This window comes from Prinia subflava, chromosome 20 (genome assembly GCF_021018805.1).
Source record: "Prinia subflava isolate CZ2003 ecotype Zambia chromosome 20, Cam_Psub_1.2, whole genome shotgun sequence".
Classification (NCBI taxonomy): Eukaryota; Metazoa; Chordata; class Aves; order Passeriformes; family Cisticolidae; genus Prinia; species Prinia subflava.
In genome coordinates, this window is record NC_086266.1 from 446,506 (window position 1) to 461,880 (window position 15,375).

At 39.9% G+C, this 15,375-nt stretch overlaps 1 protein-coding gene across 5 annotated transcripts in view; it reads left to right on the forward strand.

The window, feature by feature from the left end:
* STAG2 (STAG2 cohesin complex component) overlaps positions 1 to 15,375 on the forward strand; it is a 61,842-nt gene that overhangs the window by 21,483 nt on the left and 24,984 nt on the right. For all 5 annotated transcript variants that reach the window (XM_063416861.1, XM_063416858.1, XM_063416862.1 and 2 more), the window contains exons 2-7: positions 8,028 to 8,172; positions 9,586 to 9,664; positions 10,766 to 10,927; positions 12,337 to 12,433; positions 13,745 to 13,821; positions 14,440 to 14,644. In XM_063416861.1, coding sequence (XP_063272931.1) covers positions 8,129 to 8,172; positions 9,586 to 9,664; positions 10,766 to 10,927; positions 12,337 to 12,433; positions 13,745 to 13,821; positions 14,440 to 14,644 — 664 coding nt within the window. In that variant the 5' untranslated portion in view covers positions 8,028 to 8,128. The remainder of the gene's footprint in view (positions 1 to 8,027; positions 8,173 to 9,585; positions 9,665 to 10,765; positions 10,928 to 12,336; positions 12,434 to 13,744; positions 13,822 to 14,439; positions 14,645 to 15,375) is intronic.

Here is a 15,375-nt window from a genome sequence, read left to right on the forward strand (position 1 = left end):
ATAGTCCCTCCTCCAGAATTTGTAATCAAATGCAGTCGTTCTTAAAAATGCCCAAAGTTTTGGGCACAAACCCCCAGTGACCCAGACTTTTCCAAGGGGAAGGTCTGTATGGTAGGAGGGGAAGCAGTGGGCTCCACTAAAGTGAGGCAGCTTGCAGGCTCACACTGATCAGTGGCAGAACAAAAAATAGAACTTGCTGGATGGGGGATACCTTGTCAGTTGGAAAACCCTGCCTCCACCATGTGCACTGAAATAATTCATTGCTGTTGGCTGTGCATTTGAACAATGCTAATTCTGCTCAAGGATTTGCTGTGGAGCAGGTAACCTGCTTGCTGTGGACTATGCTTATCTTCATCCCTAGCTTTTCCAAGAGCAAAGATTTTTGAGGTGATGTGCAAAGTACATTTTTGAAAAATCATTATGTCAAGAGGCATATTATTGTATTCTGTAGTTTAGTTTGGAAATTTACGGCATTTAGGCAGCTGGAGGGTGTGCTTGCCTAGTATCATAAATGAACCAGTACTCCTTCTTTGACTTTAGTAGGCATATGTGGCTTTTTTCCCCACTTTTTTCCCCCATTTATTTATTTTTTTAAAGTCTTGGTTGTTATCTGACTTGGCTTTTATTCTTCCTAAGAGCCTCATTTTCCACACAGTCAGACTACAACATCTGGAAGCAATCTCTTCTTTGGCAAGGAAAGATGTGAAAAACACAATGAGGTGTAACTTCTACTTTTGTTATCTTACCTTTGCGTTTTTTAAGACAACCAAACCCAAACCATTTTAGAGATATATGGGAACTTCGGGTGCATTTTAGCAAAGCTTGAGAATATTGTTGGGCGGGATCATTAGAGAGCAACATGGGTATTTTCACCTTTAATAGGCATAATAGTTGCATTTATTGTATAGTTCAATAATCTTTCAGATACTGTAATGCATGTATTGAGTGTTTTAAAGCCACATTGTACTGGACAGTGTAAATTACTAGTTGCCACTATAAAAACCTCATAGGTTTTATGTTTTATGTACTTATGTTTCAAAATAGCATTTAACTCTATTAAAGGTATTGATGTTATTAATGGTTCTCTAATAAGCAGTCCTTTGACTGTGAAGCACTCACTATGGCAAACTCTTCTCCTTCTGTAATAGTTGTTTCATGTATTTAATAAAATCAGCAAAAATCAGAAAGTACTTTTAATGAGAGGAGGATTATTTGGTGGGTGTAGTTGAGATTGGCAGACTTATTAGTGTGATACAAAGGTCCTTGTATATTATTCACTTTTCAAGTCTCTAAAATTGGAGTTGTCTCAACCTTCACTTCGAGTTTCACCCTGATTCTTTCATATACCATTTAAATTTGTTTTTTCTTTCATTCTTCCTTCTCCCCCCTCAATAAAGCCTGTTTGAGATTTTGCTTTCACAGCATTAAAGCGTGAAAACAAATTTTCCTTAGTGTTGACCAGTGGGTGCATTACCCCGGGCCGTGTTTCCCGGCGGGCGCTCGGGTCCTGCTGCGGCTGCCGGCGGTGTGTGTGTGTCTGCTGCGTGATGGAAACGGAGGGGATGTGTCCAGGAGACGGCTGACACCGGGCAGGGCCGGGTGGATTGAGAGACAGAAGGGCTCTGAACTCTGTCAGGCGATGTGTGTGTCCCGGGGGCTCGTCTGCAGGGCTGCTCCTGCCTGGCCGGTGTGAGTGGGAGCCGGTGGGCGATGGGGGTCTTGGTGCCTGCTTACCCCACAGAGCTGCCGGCTTTTGGCAGTGGCTCCTCTGGAGAGAAGGGCAGGAATCCCGGCAGGAACGCTGCGAGGCCTCCAGTTTGGCTCGCTGGGACAGGAGCTGGTGCGTTTTGGTGGAGCTCTGCCGCTGGTGGGGATGCTCTGGCCGCGGCACGGCTCCTCGTTGGCCTGGCTGTGAAGGTGGAGTCCGGCTGCACGCAGGGACTGCTGTGGCTGCAGGAGGAGTTTGTTCAGCTGGCTGAGCCCATGGAGGGCTAATCGTGGGGGAACCAGGGACCTTGGGTTTATAATTTGCTTGCTGCTGGTTTGCCTGAGCGCCAGAAGGAGCAGCAGCTTTCTGTGTGTTTAGAGAGAGGAGAGGAAACTTACTGCTTTCAGTAACAGCCCACGGTGTTGGAAAAGCATGCTCTGAGATGGTTCTTTCCCACTTATTCGCAGATTTGTTGTATGAACTAAAGAGCAAATGTTATAAGAAATGAATAAAGAGGAAGCCAGGAGAAAAAATGGTAGTGATGACATTAAATCAACAACTGTCATAACATGGCTTTTTTAACATTTTGGAAGATGGGGAGATGTATGGTCCCAGGTGGTATGGAGGGAGTGTAACCTCTGGAAGTTTAGGGAAAAAAATGTGAAGAAAGAGACTGAAAAGAGCTGTGTGAATTCATTGATTTAGGTTCTTTGTTGGCATGTTAACTGTTCAGTGGCTTTGGCACGGTGGACTGGTCCTGTGTATATTAACTGTGTCTCGTGGTAAGCAAGGGAGAATGTAGATTGATGGTCTGTGGTTCAGGTCTTTCTGTAAAAGAATTACAAATCTCATTTGCTAAGCAAACAGCACAAAAATAACCACACACATAAAGGTATTAATTGCATTATTGTTTTGTTTAGTCTTGATTGCACTGTTTTAATAACATGATCAAAACTGCTGATACGGTTATAATTATTATTAAAGTACAATTAGATTACAGAATTATGCTTGAAGTATTTTCTGTATTTTACTCAAATTGCAGAATTGCTTTAAAGCTTGTTGGCAGCTGAAATATTAGGTTGTATAGTATTGGTGGAAATAACACTCTGAGGTCTGTAGGGAATGTCATGCGCTTGCTCAAAATCTTGCTTAAAAGTCCACTTACAGAGATAAAAGCTAAAGGAGTATGAAGAAGCAGATCTGTATAGTTTTGGGTTGTTGTGGGGTTTTGTTGTTGCTGTTGTTTGTTTCTTTGGTTTGTTAGTTTGTTTGCTTTTTTTGTTGTTGGTGGTGTTTTTTTTCTTTTATTTTCCTCCTGAATAACCAAACCTTATTTTATCAAACAATAGGTTAGGCACATTGTAGTTTATCAGAAAAAGGGGTGAGAGGTATAATACAGCTGATACTGCCTTTCTCTTCTAAAATAGTTAAGGGAAAATACTGCACATATTTCCGATCCTTTATTTAAGTTTTATCTGACTAGCATTTGAACTGTTGCTGCTGCATAATTGGTCCTGAAGCGTCGACATCTCTCATTCATGGATAGGTAAATAATTCAGAGATGAACTTCAGCCATACTCTTCAACATCACAGTTTGAGAAGTTCTAATTTTCTGAATTAGGTGAGGTCCTTGATTTTACAGGTGATAAGTTGGATTACAGGGAAAAAACAAACACATCTCTGAACAGCCTATTCTGCATGACCCAAATCTTTGTCCTGGCTTTGCAGCCATTTTTTTAACTTTGCATCTCTGCCTTCAAAAAAAGATAACTGTTTTACTGATGTACATTATAAAACTTTGAGGTGATAGATGCCAAGGATCCAACAGGAACCAAAATAAACAGCCCAACCAAAACCCATCTACCAGAAACCTCGCAGTGAGCTTAATCAATAACCCTGGAGTTGCTGCATTTACACAGGTGTACAAAGCACAGACGTTTGGGACTGCTTTTGTCTGTCTATAGTGGTGTGAATGCAGGTATAATTAGGACTATTCTGAATTGCATTAGTTTATCTGTGCCTGTACGAGGCGTTGCGGGGGGACAGGCAGCCCTCAGCGTTGGTGTCACTGTGTGAGCTGTGCTGTGGGTTCTGCCAGCTCCTGCCAGAGTGAACAGCTGCCCAAGGTATCTGAGGTAATCACAACCAGACCTAAACATTCGTGTAGTAGGGATGAATAGCCTTTAAGATTTAAATCTGTTTTTCAATGAATATGCTTTTGGAGTCTTGATAGTGTTCCGTGCTTGCCTCTTGCTTTTAACAGTCAAATTCTTTTAAGCAGAAACCCCTCCTACATGTACACTTACAAGCATTGTGTATGATTGCTGTTGCTGGACTGCCCCTCTTGTTCCAGTGGGTTTTTTAGTTCATTAATGTTTTGTTAGCAAAGTTTTAAATAGCAAGGGATAAATAAAGGGATACATTATTTCTGCTGTTATAATGTTTTTTTAAAATTCTTCTGCTTGTTTTGAAAGCTAAACACTGAGACTAGTTATACTACAGCAGATGTATGCATTTCTGTCTTTGTAAGAGTCATTGGAAAAAAACATGAATCTGCCTTTATTTCACAAAAGATGAAGAAATCCTCTGGTGTCTTAATCTAAATACAAATCTAAAGGATATGCACTACTATATTGTTGCAATTTTGGCAATTTGTTATAAAGTTTATTGCAGAGAAATAACTAGGTCAACCTCTGGATGACCTGTCTTTTGGAATTTCTTCAGTTAGCTTTAGGCTAGAGCTCCACCTTGTGATCCTTCAGCAGGATACATTTTCTTTTTATAGTTAATAATTTAATTATGATTTCACAAAGTTGAAAGCCTTTTAAGGTTTTCACAGGCTTGAGGGATTTCAGTATCTGCTTGGGACACTTAAAGTTTGAATTCTGTGAATGTGCCAAAAAAGAAACTCAAGAGCTGATTTTTATTATACAGTTTAGTTTAGAGTTAATTTCCTAGAGTTCTGAAAAGAATCTGTTTATTAGAACACATTTAATAGATAATGTAGATCTGCACTGTTTGGAATGACATCTGCAAGAATTTATCTTCTTTCTTTTCAGATTTCACTGTGATATATGAACTTGCTATACTTAAAAAGTTTTGGTAGGAAAATCATCTACATAAGCATCCTTTCGTATTGACTTCCCGAACCACATGCTTTGGATGAGTCATGCAGTATGGGCGTGAGGAAGACGTGGCTGGCGGTTGTCTTGAATTTCCAGGTGGTGTTTAATGAGATGAAGAATCTTGGGGAATGACCAGTGTCACTCTTCTCCCATACCAAAACAAGAGAACAAGACATAAAGTTGGAAAATGATAAATTCAAGGCAAAGAATACATCTTTTCATAGTATGGAATTTGCCTGTGGGAGTTCTTGGATGGGAGACCCTCCACTGAGTACTGAGTTGAAAAACTATTTGGAAGTATTAACAGAAAAAGTAAGGTGTTGTGAAGTATAGGGACAACCTCTCTGGCTAGCAAAATCCATGGATTATTTCTGGATGCCAGGAACTTGCTCGAGGAAACTTTGCTATAAAGGAAATAGTGTTCTTCCTTGGGCAGCTCCCCCTGGCCACTGCCAGAGAGGGCTCACTGGGCTGGGTTGACCCTGCTGGCTGAACATCAGAAGACCTTTACTCTGGATGTGTGTGAGTCTTGTAAAATTATTTTTTATAGGACAAACGCGAGGGGCTTTTTGGTCTTGCTGGAACTTGAGCTTGACGCCTGAGATTCCTTACACTCCTCCTTTGTACACTGCTGCTGGGTGTTCATCTCTAGCTTCTATTCTCCAGAATACCAGTATATAGTTGCACTCACAAGGGCTAAGTTTGTTCTACCTTCAAGAAAAACAACAAATATGAATCTAAGTAGTTTAACACTTCAGCATCAAGCAAGAACTTGATATGGTGTTCTGTTCTGGAGGTGATTCTGATAAATGCCGTTTTCTCTCGTGTTTGGTGGGCTGTGCTAAGATGAACAGTTCTGACAAGAAGTCCAAGTTGGTGTAAATGGCAGACAGCTTTTGTTAGTGATTTCTTTGGCTTGTTTGATGTAGAGAACAAGTACTCTAATAATTTACCCCTTCTTTTTCACAGTTTTGGATTTTTTTCTTTTAATTTCTATGATTATAAGAATTTATGGAGATTTTTGCAAAATTTGGTAGGATAGTATGTTTGGGTTTCCTATAAGGAGCCAATTTGCATGTAAGGATCCTGATTGTCACTTTAGTAGATGTCTCCTTTCCTCTTAACATTGGAAAATGTAAACTAGAACGAATCAAATACCAACACATTGGTAGACAGGTAGAACTTGAATACTAGGTGGTGTGGTTTTTGAAGTTTGCATCTCTGCTTTGCGCTGGCACTGAATCACAAGCATGCCTCAAAAAAAACTTGTGTAGATGTTTATCTTTCTTCTTCATTTTTCTTTTTTCTGTTCCCCCTCCCTGTCATCTGAGCAGTTGACTGTCTGAGCAGACTGATGACCAAGGCATTCAAGTGTTTCCTTTTTCCCCAAGTTTGAGTTGCTGACTGAAATCAAAGAAAAATTTAAGAGATAAATAAATACAAAATACATTAAAACCATTCAAAAGTGTAGAGCTTTCTGGTATATTAGGTTCTGGTATAATAGCACCTTGCCACCAAAGCAGGGAATTTTGCCCTTCCCTCCCCTGCTGGTGGCTGTGCAGTCTTGTGTTTCTGTGCCTTGACTCTGGATATCTGCTGCTGAACCACTTTAACTCGGGAATCTGGGGGAAGAGTACTTGTTGTACTTTGCCCATTTTAGTGGGGACTTTAATTGGGTGGTACTGAATTGGCAGAGCCTGCAGAGGTGAATGGCTGGGCAGGGGTTGCTGTGGGCGTTGGTCTGTGCCCATGAGGTGCCTTTGGAGAGGGAGGGAGGCAGTGGCAGAGGGTGCTGCCATCCTGCAGCAGGGTTTCTCTGGAAGCTTTTTATCTTCTGCCATGTTTTGGATGGAACATGCTTTAGTAGTTGCAGACTGTCTTGAGATTGATCATCTGAACCTCCTTTTCTTTGCCACTGTTTATTTCCACTGTGGTTCTCTGCTTCAGTGTAATTACGTAAAATGTGAAGAAAGAGAGCGTGATAGGTACAGGATTTATGGTTTCTCTCATCTCTGAATCCTGGAAGCTACAGTGGCCCCTAGCATTCGGAATAAGCACTTGCAGGAGAAAACCTGTCCAGCCTCTGCCACATGCTCGTTGAAATGCAGTGTCTGGAGCGGAGCTACCAGACTTTGAGGAACATGTGCTTAGCATGCCAAAATCAAATCTTTCCCTCAAATACCTGATCGCTCCAGGAAGCTGTAGAGTCAGCAGACTGACTCTGAGGGTATTTTCCTCCTTGGTATTCTGTCTTTACCTGAACATCATGCTTTCTTAATTTCACTGTGTACAAGTTAGCCTGGGGAACCAAGTGACATAGAAAACTTCAGCCTGGATGGCTAAAACTTCTTTTGAAGTATCCAGGAGATTTTTTTTTCCCCTTAAAAAGAGGAAAAATAGAGAAAAACCTAAATTTATTGTCATGAACATTATTATAATGAAGTTTAAAACAAGTATTTCACAATCTTTAGTTTTCTTCCTAAAACAATTGTGTTTCCAATGTTCTCCTTTATACTTTGTGGATAGTATTATCTTCCCTGATACTCCTAAGAGTCTTGACAGATGCTTCAAATGTTAAACCTCTTGTACGTCTGGTTTATCAGCTCTGGAAAACATGGGGCTGTGGAGCAGCTGGTTATAAGAAATTGTTGTAAGAGCTCATATTTATGGAAAATGACATGGAAGTTGGCAAATTGGAGATACAAAGTTGCCATATATAGTATCCTGAAATGTACACACATTGTGCTTCAAGTTCAACATCAAATCTAGTTTTTGTTTGGTCAACTAGAATTACCCTGGTGGTGTCAGTTCTGGGCTCTGCTACTTAGAGGTGTTGATGGAAACCATCCCATGAGCTCATCCTATTCACAGAATGTGAGTGGTGGGTTTGGGGTGGTTTTTTGTTTGTTTCTTTGGGGTTTGTTTTGAGTTTGTTCATTTGTGGGCTTTTGTTGTTACATTTTGTTTGGTTAGGGTTTTTTACAGTGTTTCTGTATTATGATTTTACTGCGATGCTTTCACATTTGTGGAGTCACTTTGCAGTAGGATCGTGAGAGGACTCAGAATCTTTAAACAGGAGAAAGCTTGGTTGGAAACACAGGATAGTGTGATCTACGTCTTCTGTGTTTCCAACTCTTTTATCCTTACATATGTGGAATAATTTTCACTGTATTTTTTGATTTATTTTATTCTAGAAGTTGTCTGCTACAAAGGAAGAAAGAAAAGTAAGCTTACACTTCAGACAGCTTTTTGAATATCTTTCTAATACATTGGTGTTCCAGAAGATGATAAAGAAATGATAGCAGCTCCAGAAATACCAACTGATTTTACTCTCCTTCAGTAAGTGCTTTCAAAATTTGTAGTTCTGTTTGTAAATGTACTGTCTTTTTTGTGTGTGATGGTGTACTTTCTCTTGGAAACAAGGAAACATAATAAAATATAGTGGTTTATATTTTTTTTCTGTTGAGATGTTGATAAAGGTTTTAATTAAAACTCAAGTTTTAATTTTTCTTGAGTATTAATTCATCGCAAACTTTAATGAGTTACAAAAATTTTTTTAAAAATCTGATTTTAAATCAAGTAGTTGAAATATATGCCCTTAATGGGGAGGAGTCACTAAATATTTAAAATATGTAATGCCAAATGCTTTCGTTAAAGCCAAAGAAATGGCTTCCTTCAGGCTTCAGTTCCTTGGTGTTTCTGACATAATTTTACTAAGCCTTTTGTCTTCCCACAATTTTTAAGAAACAGACATTTGAGTTTCCAAGATTGAGAATTAGGTACAAATTACAATTTTGGATAGAGAAGTAAAGTAATTATTTTAAGCAGACCAAAGGAATCCAGTTCATTCCCTTTTATTGTCAAGGGATTGGCATGAATACATTTCTCCAGACTGTTGAAATGGATTAACCTCATTATGAGGTCTAAAAAGATGCAAAGGTGCAGTTTTGTATCAATGAGTTTATTTGTGTGAGTTTATTTTTTCTTTTCAGTGAGAAATAAAGATTGGAAATAAATTGGAAGACAGCTTAAAATTAAATAATGTTTTTACAACTGTTTATAATGGTTTTGTACTCTGTACTCTACACACTGGTTTTGTACTCTACACACCTTCCTATCAGTGCTGCCAATCAAGGATTTGTGTATCAATGCAGCGTATTTCAATGTGTAGGAGATCAAACAAAGGAGTTGGTGTATTTAGTATGTTTTTTTACCTTATAAGCCTAAACAGAGCTACAGCTTACCTTTTTTGATGAGGAAACCTGACCTAAACTTCTTTTCTGTACCTTCCAACATAAGTGCAAACCTCTTAATTATTGTCTAAGTTTCTAACAGCATGAAGAAATCTGTTGAGACACTTTGGTTGTCAGGGAAAGTGATGCTTTTGGGGTTTTTTCTTTTTGCTGTTGGGTTTTTTCTCCATCTCATTTTGTTTAAGTATTTGTGGCCAATATTTAAAGCTCTTTGCTTTTTGAGAAGTTGTCATGCTTGTCACATGTTGAAGACATGGTTCCCAGCCTGCTGCTGTTTTCTACCTACCCTCAAATCTTTTCCTTTTCCTGTACGGTTCCTTCACAGGTGTGGAGGAACAGGTGAGGCTGTGAGTGTGGGGATGGGCTCTGTTCCTCAGCACCTGGCCTGGGAAAAGTTTCGCTGCTGCTGCTGGACTGACAGCATACTGGGACTTTATATAGTACATTTAAGAATGTTTCTGATGAAATGTGTGAATGCTTTCTCTTTTTATCCTTGCAGGGAGTCTGAAACACACTTCTCTTCTGATACAGACTTCGAGGATATCGAAGGAAAAAACCAAAAACAAGGCAAAGGCAAAGTATGTTCAGTCTTTAGGGATACTGAAACATTTCTTCTGTTATGAATTGAAGAGTTTAGCACTTGCTTTGAAGTTGAATGAGTAAGGAGGAATTTTTTCCGAAATTGCAAGTGTTCTGTGAAGGGAATTCATATCTGTATTTGGGTGGAAATGCTTCATCTTGACTGTTTCTGTGATATTTTCTTAGTGCTCTGAAGGCACAAGGGAGGTAGGGGAGGAAAGGATGAGCTTTGATTTGATCGGTCTCTTGGCGTATTTTCCATCCTATACCTAAATTTGCTGTGTATTCTGTGTCTTTTAGTTTGAAAAGTGACCAGAACAATAATTCAGTTAAAAGGGTTTTGTTTACGGGGTTGCAGACAGGAGGTGACCGCAGTGGAGTTGGGGGTCTAAACCCACTTCCATCCATCCCTTCTCTCCCTCCTCGGGCAGTTTGTCCTCCCCGAGTGCCCCTGGCAGCCCCCACAGGCCACGGTGGCCCCTCCGTGCCGTGTGCTGGCCTGGCTGTGACCCCGCGGGACACCCCGGGCCAGGGCACAGCCCCTGCCTGGATGGAGCCTGGGGTACAGACTGGCACAGCCTCGTGTGCTGCGGGCTTGTCCGGCTTCTCCCTCCAAGCCATGCTTGGTTTGGGAAGTCAGACACGAAGATGTGTCTGCTCTCCCTCAGCCCCTGCTTGCCAACGTAGATTCAAATGAAAAAACAAAAGGTTAATGAATTGCAGAGGAGACTTCGTGATGTGTTAAGGGAATCGCCTTAGCTGTTGTAAAGGAAATATGTATAATCTGTTTTACAGTTTAAACATGAGAAAGATCTGTGTTATACGCTATCACTAATCGCATTTTTAGTTGCTAAAAGATGTTAAATGAGGGAAGGAGGACCCTGTAGAGTTCTGGCTGGTCTTCGTGTCGCTCAGGATCTGCTGTTCTCAACCTCTGAATTTTTATTTATTTATATATAGACACAGATACATATAAAACATTAAAAGATATGGTTGCTGAAAACCAAAGGCCTTGTCCCTATTTGTCATGGTATGGATAGTGAATTTTTTTTTAATACTTGATAATAATTAAGTAAAACCTCTTGTATATGTAATTGCAGACCTGTAAAAAAGGAAAAAAAGGACCAGCAGAGAAGGGAAAAAGTGGAAACGGAGGAGGGAAACCTGGTGGTCCGAATCGGATGAATGGACATCACCAACAGAATGGTGTGGAAAACATGATGCTCTTTGAAGTAGTTAAAATGGGCAAGAGTGCTATGCAGGTAAGGCCTGGGATGGCTCTGTGGCTTGGATGTAGATACAGCTTAAATATAACAATATTTGCTTCTACATGCAATTTGATCCAATGGAGTTTAAAGTAACTTTTCCCTTCAATTTGTTGTTTTTACATGTATATTAGAATCAAAATAAAGTAGTTTTGCTTTGTTTATGTTTAAATTCGAATGAGCTGATTTTTCATTTCGAAATGTTATTCACGAGTAATCACATACAAATTGAATAAATTCATACTACAATTCAAAGTAAGTTTTTAGTATCCTGAATGAAGAAAGATTATTTTAGATTGTATAACTTTAAAGTCCTTTTTGTGTGGTGGTAACTAAATACAAATGTGGTTTTAGATTTATTGTTGTCATAGAACTTAACAAGAATCTGTAGTTTTTACATGCATCCAGAGCTTGGATTGTCTGAAAATAAATAGTTGCTTCTCTCATCCAAAGTAATGTCATTAGCTACAAGTTACAGGCTCCTCTTTAAGTTTCCTGACCCAAATTCCAATTACAGTGTAGCAATATACTCTGGCCAAGTCACCTTAGGGGAAATTTAACCCCTTCAGTATCTACATTAGGCACTCTCCCTGCTGCAATAATTAACAGGACTGAAGTCAGACTGTTAACCAATACATCACTGGTTTTGTTGATTTTTTAAATTAGGTAAGTCACTAAAGTATTTGCTTGTCTGTGAGTCTCCCAGTGGAGACAGGGTTAAAGTGTAATAGGTGTCAGCCATGGAGCTTTCCTGCTGACTCACTCATGTGGCTCTGGCAGTGAGGAGGAAAGACTGTCTCAGGGACTGGAAATCCAGAGTTTGCAGCTCCTGGAGTACCTGTGCAGGAAGCTGGGCTGCTGTGCAGTCCTCTCAGGGTTTGCAGCTGGGAACAAGAACAAATTACTTGGATGTATTTGCACAGAGAAATTCTGATTCTCCCATCATTTATTTTGTTCCATTTCAAAGCAGATGGAAAAACAGTACTTCTCTAACTGTTGCTCTGTGTGCAACTTGTTCAGTCAGTTATCAGTAATTGCATCTTCATGACTTTTTAACTATTTAAAATGATACACAGTCAAAGTATTTTGCTTTCCAGGGGCAAAACGGACCTTTGCCATTTTGAATTGGGTGAATTCTGTTGAATTGGGCAATTGATACCTGAATCTTTGTCAATTTTTAAAAATTAGGAAGAAAAAATCCTCAAATTATTTTTAAACTAAAGTCCATTTCAGCATTCAGAGTACAAAGTTTTCTCCATGGCCCTCAGTGTTTGCTTATCTGGAAAAAGTTTGGTAATAGTTTTAAGTTAACTATTTTATTTTAATTTGTATTCTATTCTAAAGCATTTAGGTAACAGTGTCTTCATTTTATGAAGACTGAGCAGTGCCTTTTTGTTTTCTTTCAGTCTGTAGTGGATGACTGGATAGAGTCATACAAACATGACCGAGATATAGCACTTCTTGATCTCATTAACTTCTTTATTCAGTGTTCAGGCTGCAAAGGTAAGGTACTGAAATGGTTACTCATGCATTTAAGCAATGGGATAGCATGATTCTCACTCTTTGCTTTCATACTGCTGAGGCTGTAAGAATGCTTCATGTTTACATTATCAGGTTCTTGGAGTTAAACGAGTATTTCTGAAGGTGGGAGCAGGAGGTTTGGAAGTTGTACACTGTAGTTTAAAGTCTTGATTAAGCCTTTTGTATTTACAGCAGATAGAAGTCTGTACTGGTACTTAACATGTGCTTCCTCTTCCTCTGTTCCTGCTATTATTTCGGAAAATCATCCTTGCTATCACAGATGGTTCAGCTTGTTCAAGTCTAGGAATTCTAATGTGGATGTACCTGGTTTTTATCAGATTAAGATTGCTTCATACGTTTTGTAGACATGCTTGTTTCAAAAGATAGCATGGACAACTTCATGGTAGCCTGTCTGCAGTAAGGTTCTGTTTCCATATATATTTTTCTTTATTTTCTCATTTTTTCTTTCCTCATGTCCATGTCCTCCATTCTTTTACCTCTCAGCTCCTTTTGAGGAGAAGGTAACTTGCCTTGCAGTGTTGATGCCCTGATACCACTATACTTGATAGAGGAGGACTGGATGTCATTTGTTCTGCTCAAGTGTTTCTCTGTCCTGATAAACTTTCCACATGTGTAAATCTCCAGAAAGCTGACTGTGTTCCTCAGAGTTTATCTGTGCTTTCGAGAGTAGTGACCTTTCGATTTTTGTTACAAGATAAAGCTGCAGAATCTTTTAATGCTTTCTGTGATGATCCTTGTAATGACTTTTGCAGTAAACTTTGGGAGGTCTAGCAATCTGAGGCCAAGACAAATAGAAATTGCATGAAAGCACTCTGTTTATTACAGTGCAGAAGATAATAAGCACCAATTCAGCTGTTCAGAATTGCCTTGCACCATTTAGAATCTTGAGTCCCAAAAGGTCACCTCAGATGGTGTAATGCTCACTGGTACAGAGCTCTGGCACAAGGATCTTGGGCTTCTGAATAGGAGTGAATGAGCAAATTCGAGATGTGTGTGTACATGCACACAAACACACTTCTGAAGAAGAAATAAATATATATATATATATATATATATAATATAAATCACCATTTACCCCGCATAAGTAAATGGTGCTAAGTACTTGTTATACATGAATGCTAGTAGAAAAAAAGTGAAATTTATTAAAACTATAGATGTGTAATCAGTAGATTAGGTGAAAATGGGTTATTTTGACATTGTAGCAGGAGGCATGTCATCTGCTATCTACAGTTTCATATTAACAGAGCTAATGACCTAATATCTAAATTGTAGGAGTTGTTACAGCAGAGATGTTCCGACATATGCAGAATTCTGAAATAATCCGAAAAATGACTGAAGAATTTGATGAGGTAATTTAATGAAGTGCTGATTATGTATTTATTTTTATTTTCTTTTTATGTGTCCTAATCGTGCTGGATCACATTGTTAGGCTTTTATTTCAAGAATAAGGAGTTACAAAAATTACAGGACTTTTATGAATGAAAATGTTAAACTGTTATTTCACTGAACTTACAGGAGTAGGAAGTAAAGCTCTGCACGTGTGCAACTTATTCAAGGTGTTGTAGTAGGTAATTTTATGACTTCAAGAAGTTTCAGTCTGATATGTAAGCATTTCCCTGTAAACTTCATTATGGTCCCAACTGTTTCTAAACTTGTCACCTAACTGTTCATGTGATGATTCTAGTGTGACAAAGTAGATTTGAAAGGCAAATGATTTTTTTCTTTTTTTTTTTTTTTTTGCATCAAACAGAAAAGAGAAACTAGTAGTTAGAATGTTGTCTGTGTGTTATAACAAGCCTCAGCTGCAAAGTGTATTCGTGTTTATGGAATCATATTCTTCTGATGTATCATTTTTAAAGCCTCTGAGATTTTCCCTTAAAGTTGTACCCATCTCTTAATCTTGATTGAATGGAATAACTTTTAAGATGTTTGAAAGAGTTTCCTGTTTCCTTTCTGTGTTCCAACAGGACAGTGGAGATTACCCGCTGACGATGGCTGGCCCGCAGTGGAAGAAGTTCAAGTCGAGTTTCTGTGAGTTCATCGGGGTGCTGGTGCGGCAGTGCCAGTACAGCATCATCTACGACGAGTACATGATGGACACGGTGATCTCGCTGCTCACGGGGCTCTCGGACTCGCAGGTCAGGGCCTTCCGCCACACCAGCACGCTGGCAGGTGAGTGCCGTGGGGCAGGTCAGTGCCGTGGGGCAGGTCAGTGCCGTGGGCAGGTCAGTGCCGTGGGCAGGTCAGGTCAGTGCCGCGGGCAGGTCAGTGCCATGGGGCTGGGTGCTGCTCACAGGTGATGCCCGAGTTCCACAGGGCGGGATCGCTCTGGGTAAACCTCTCCCGTGGGGCTGGGTGCTGCTCACAGGTGATGCCCGTGTGAGTTCCACAGGGCGGGATCGCTCTGGGTAAACCTCTCCCGTGGGGCTGGGTGCTGCTCACAGGTGATGCCCCTGTTCCACAGGGCGGGATCGCTCTGGGTAAACCTCTCCCGTGGGGCTGGGTGCTGCTCACAGGTGATGCCCCTGTTCCACAGGGCAGGATTGCTCTGGGTAAACCTCTCGATATTCAGCATCCAGCTTGTGTTTCATTGTGTGCTACGGTTTTCAGCAAATGCACCCTGCTTTGGGACAGCTGTGTGTGTTAGATTTTTGTTACTGAGAAACAGCTCAATTTGAAAGCATTCTTTGCTAGCTGTCTGCTATTTAATTTTTATCTTTGGTCATAAATAAGGGTGCAGGTGTCTTTTAATCTCAAAATGCAGTCGAACCTGTGCTTTTCTCTGCTTCTGCTAATAAATGAATCTTGGAAAAACCTGCACCTTGTTAAAATTAAATTGAAGGAAAAAGACTGGTGTGATATGGTGGCGTTGGTTGTCTAAGGCATTTCCTTTTGAAGAAAGA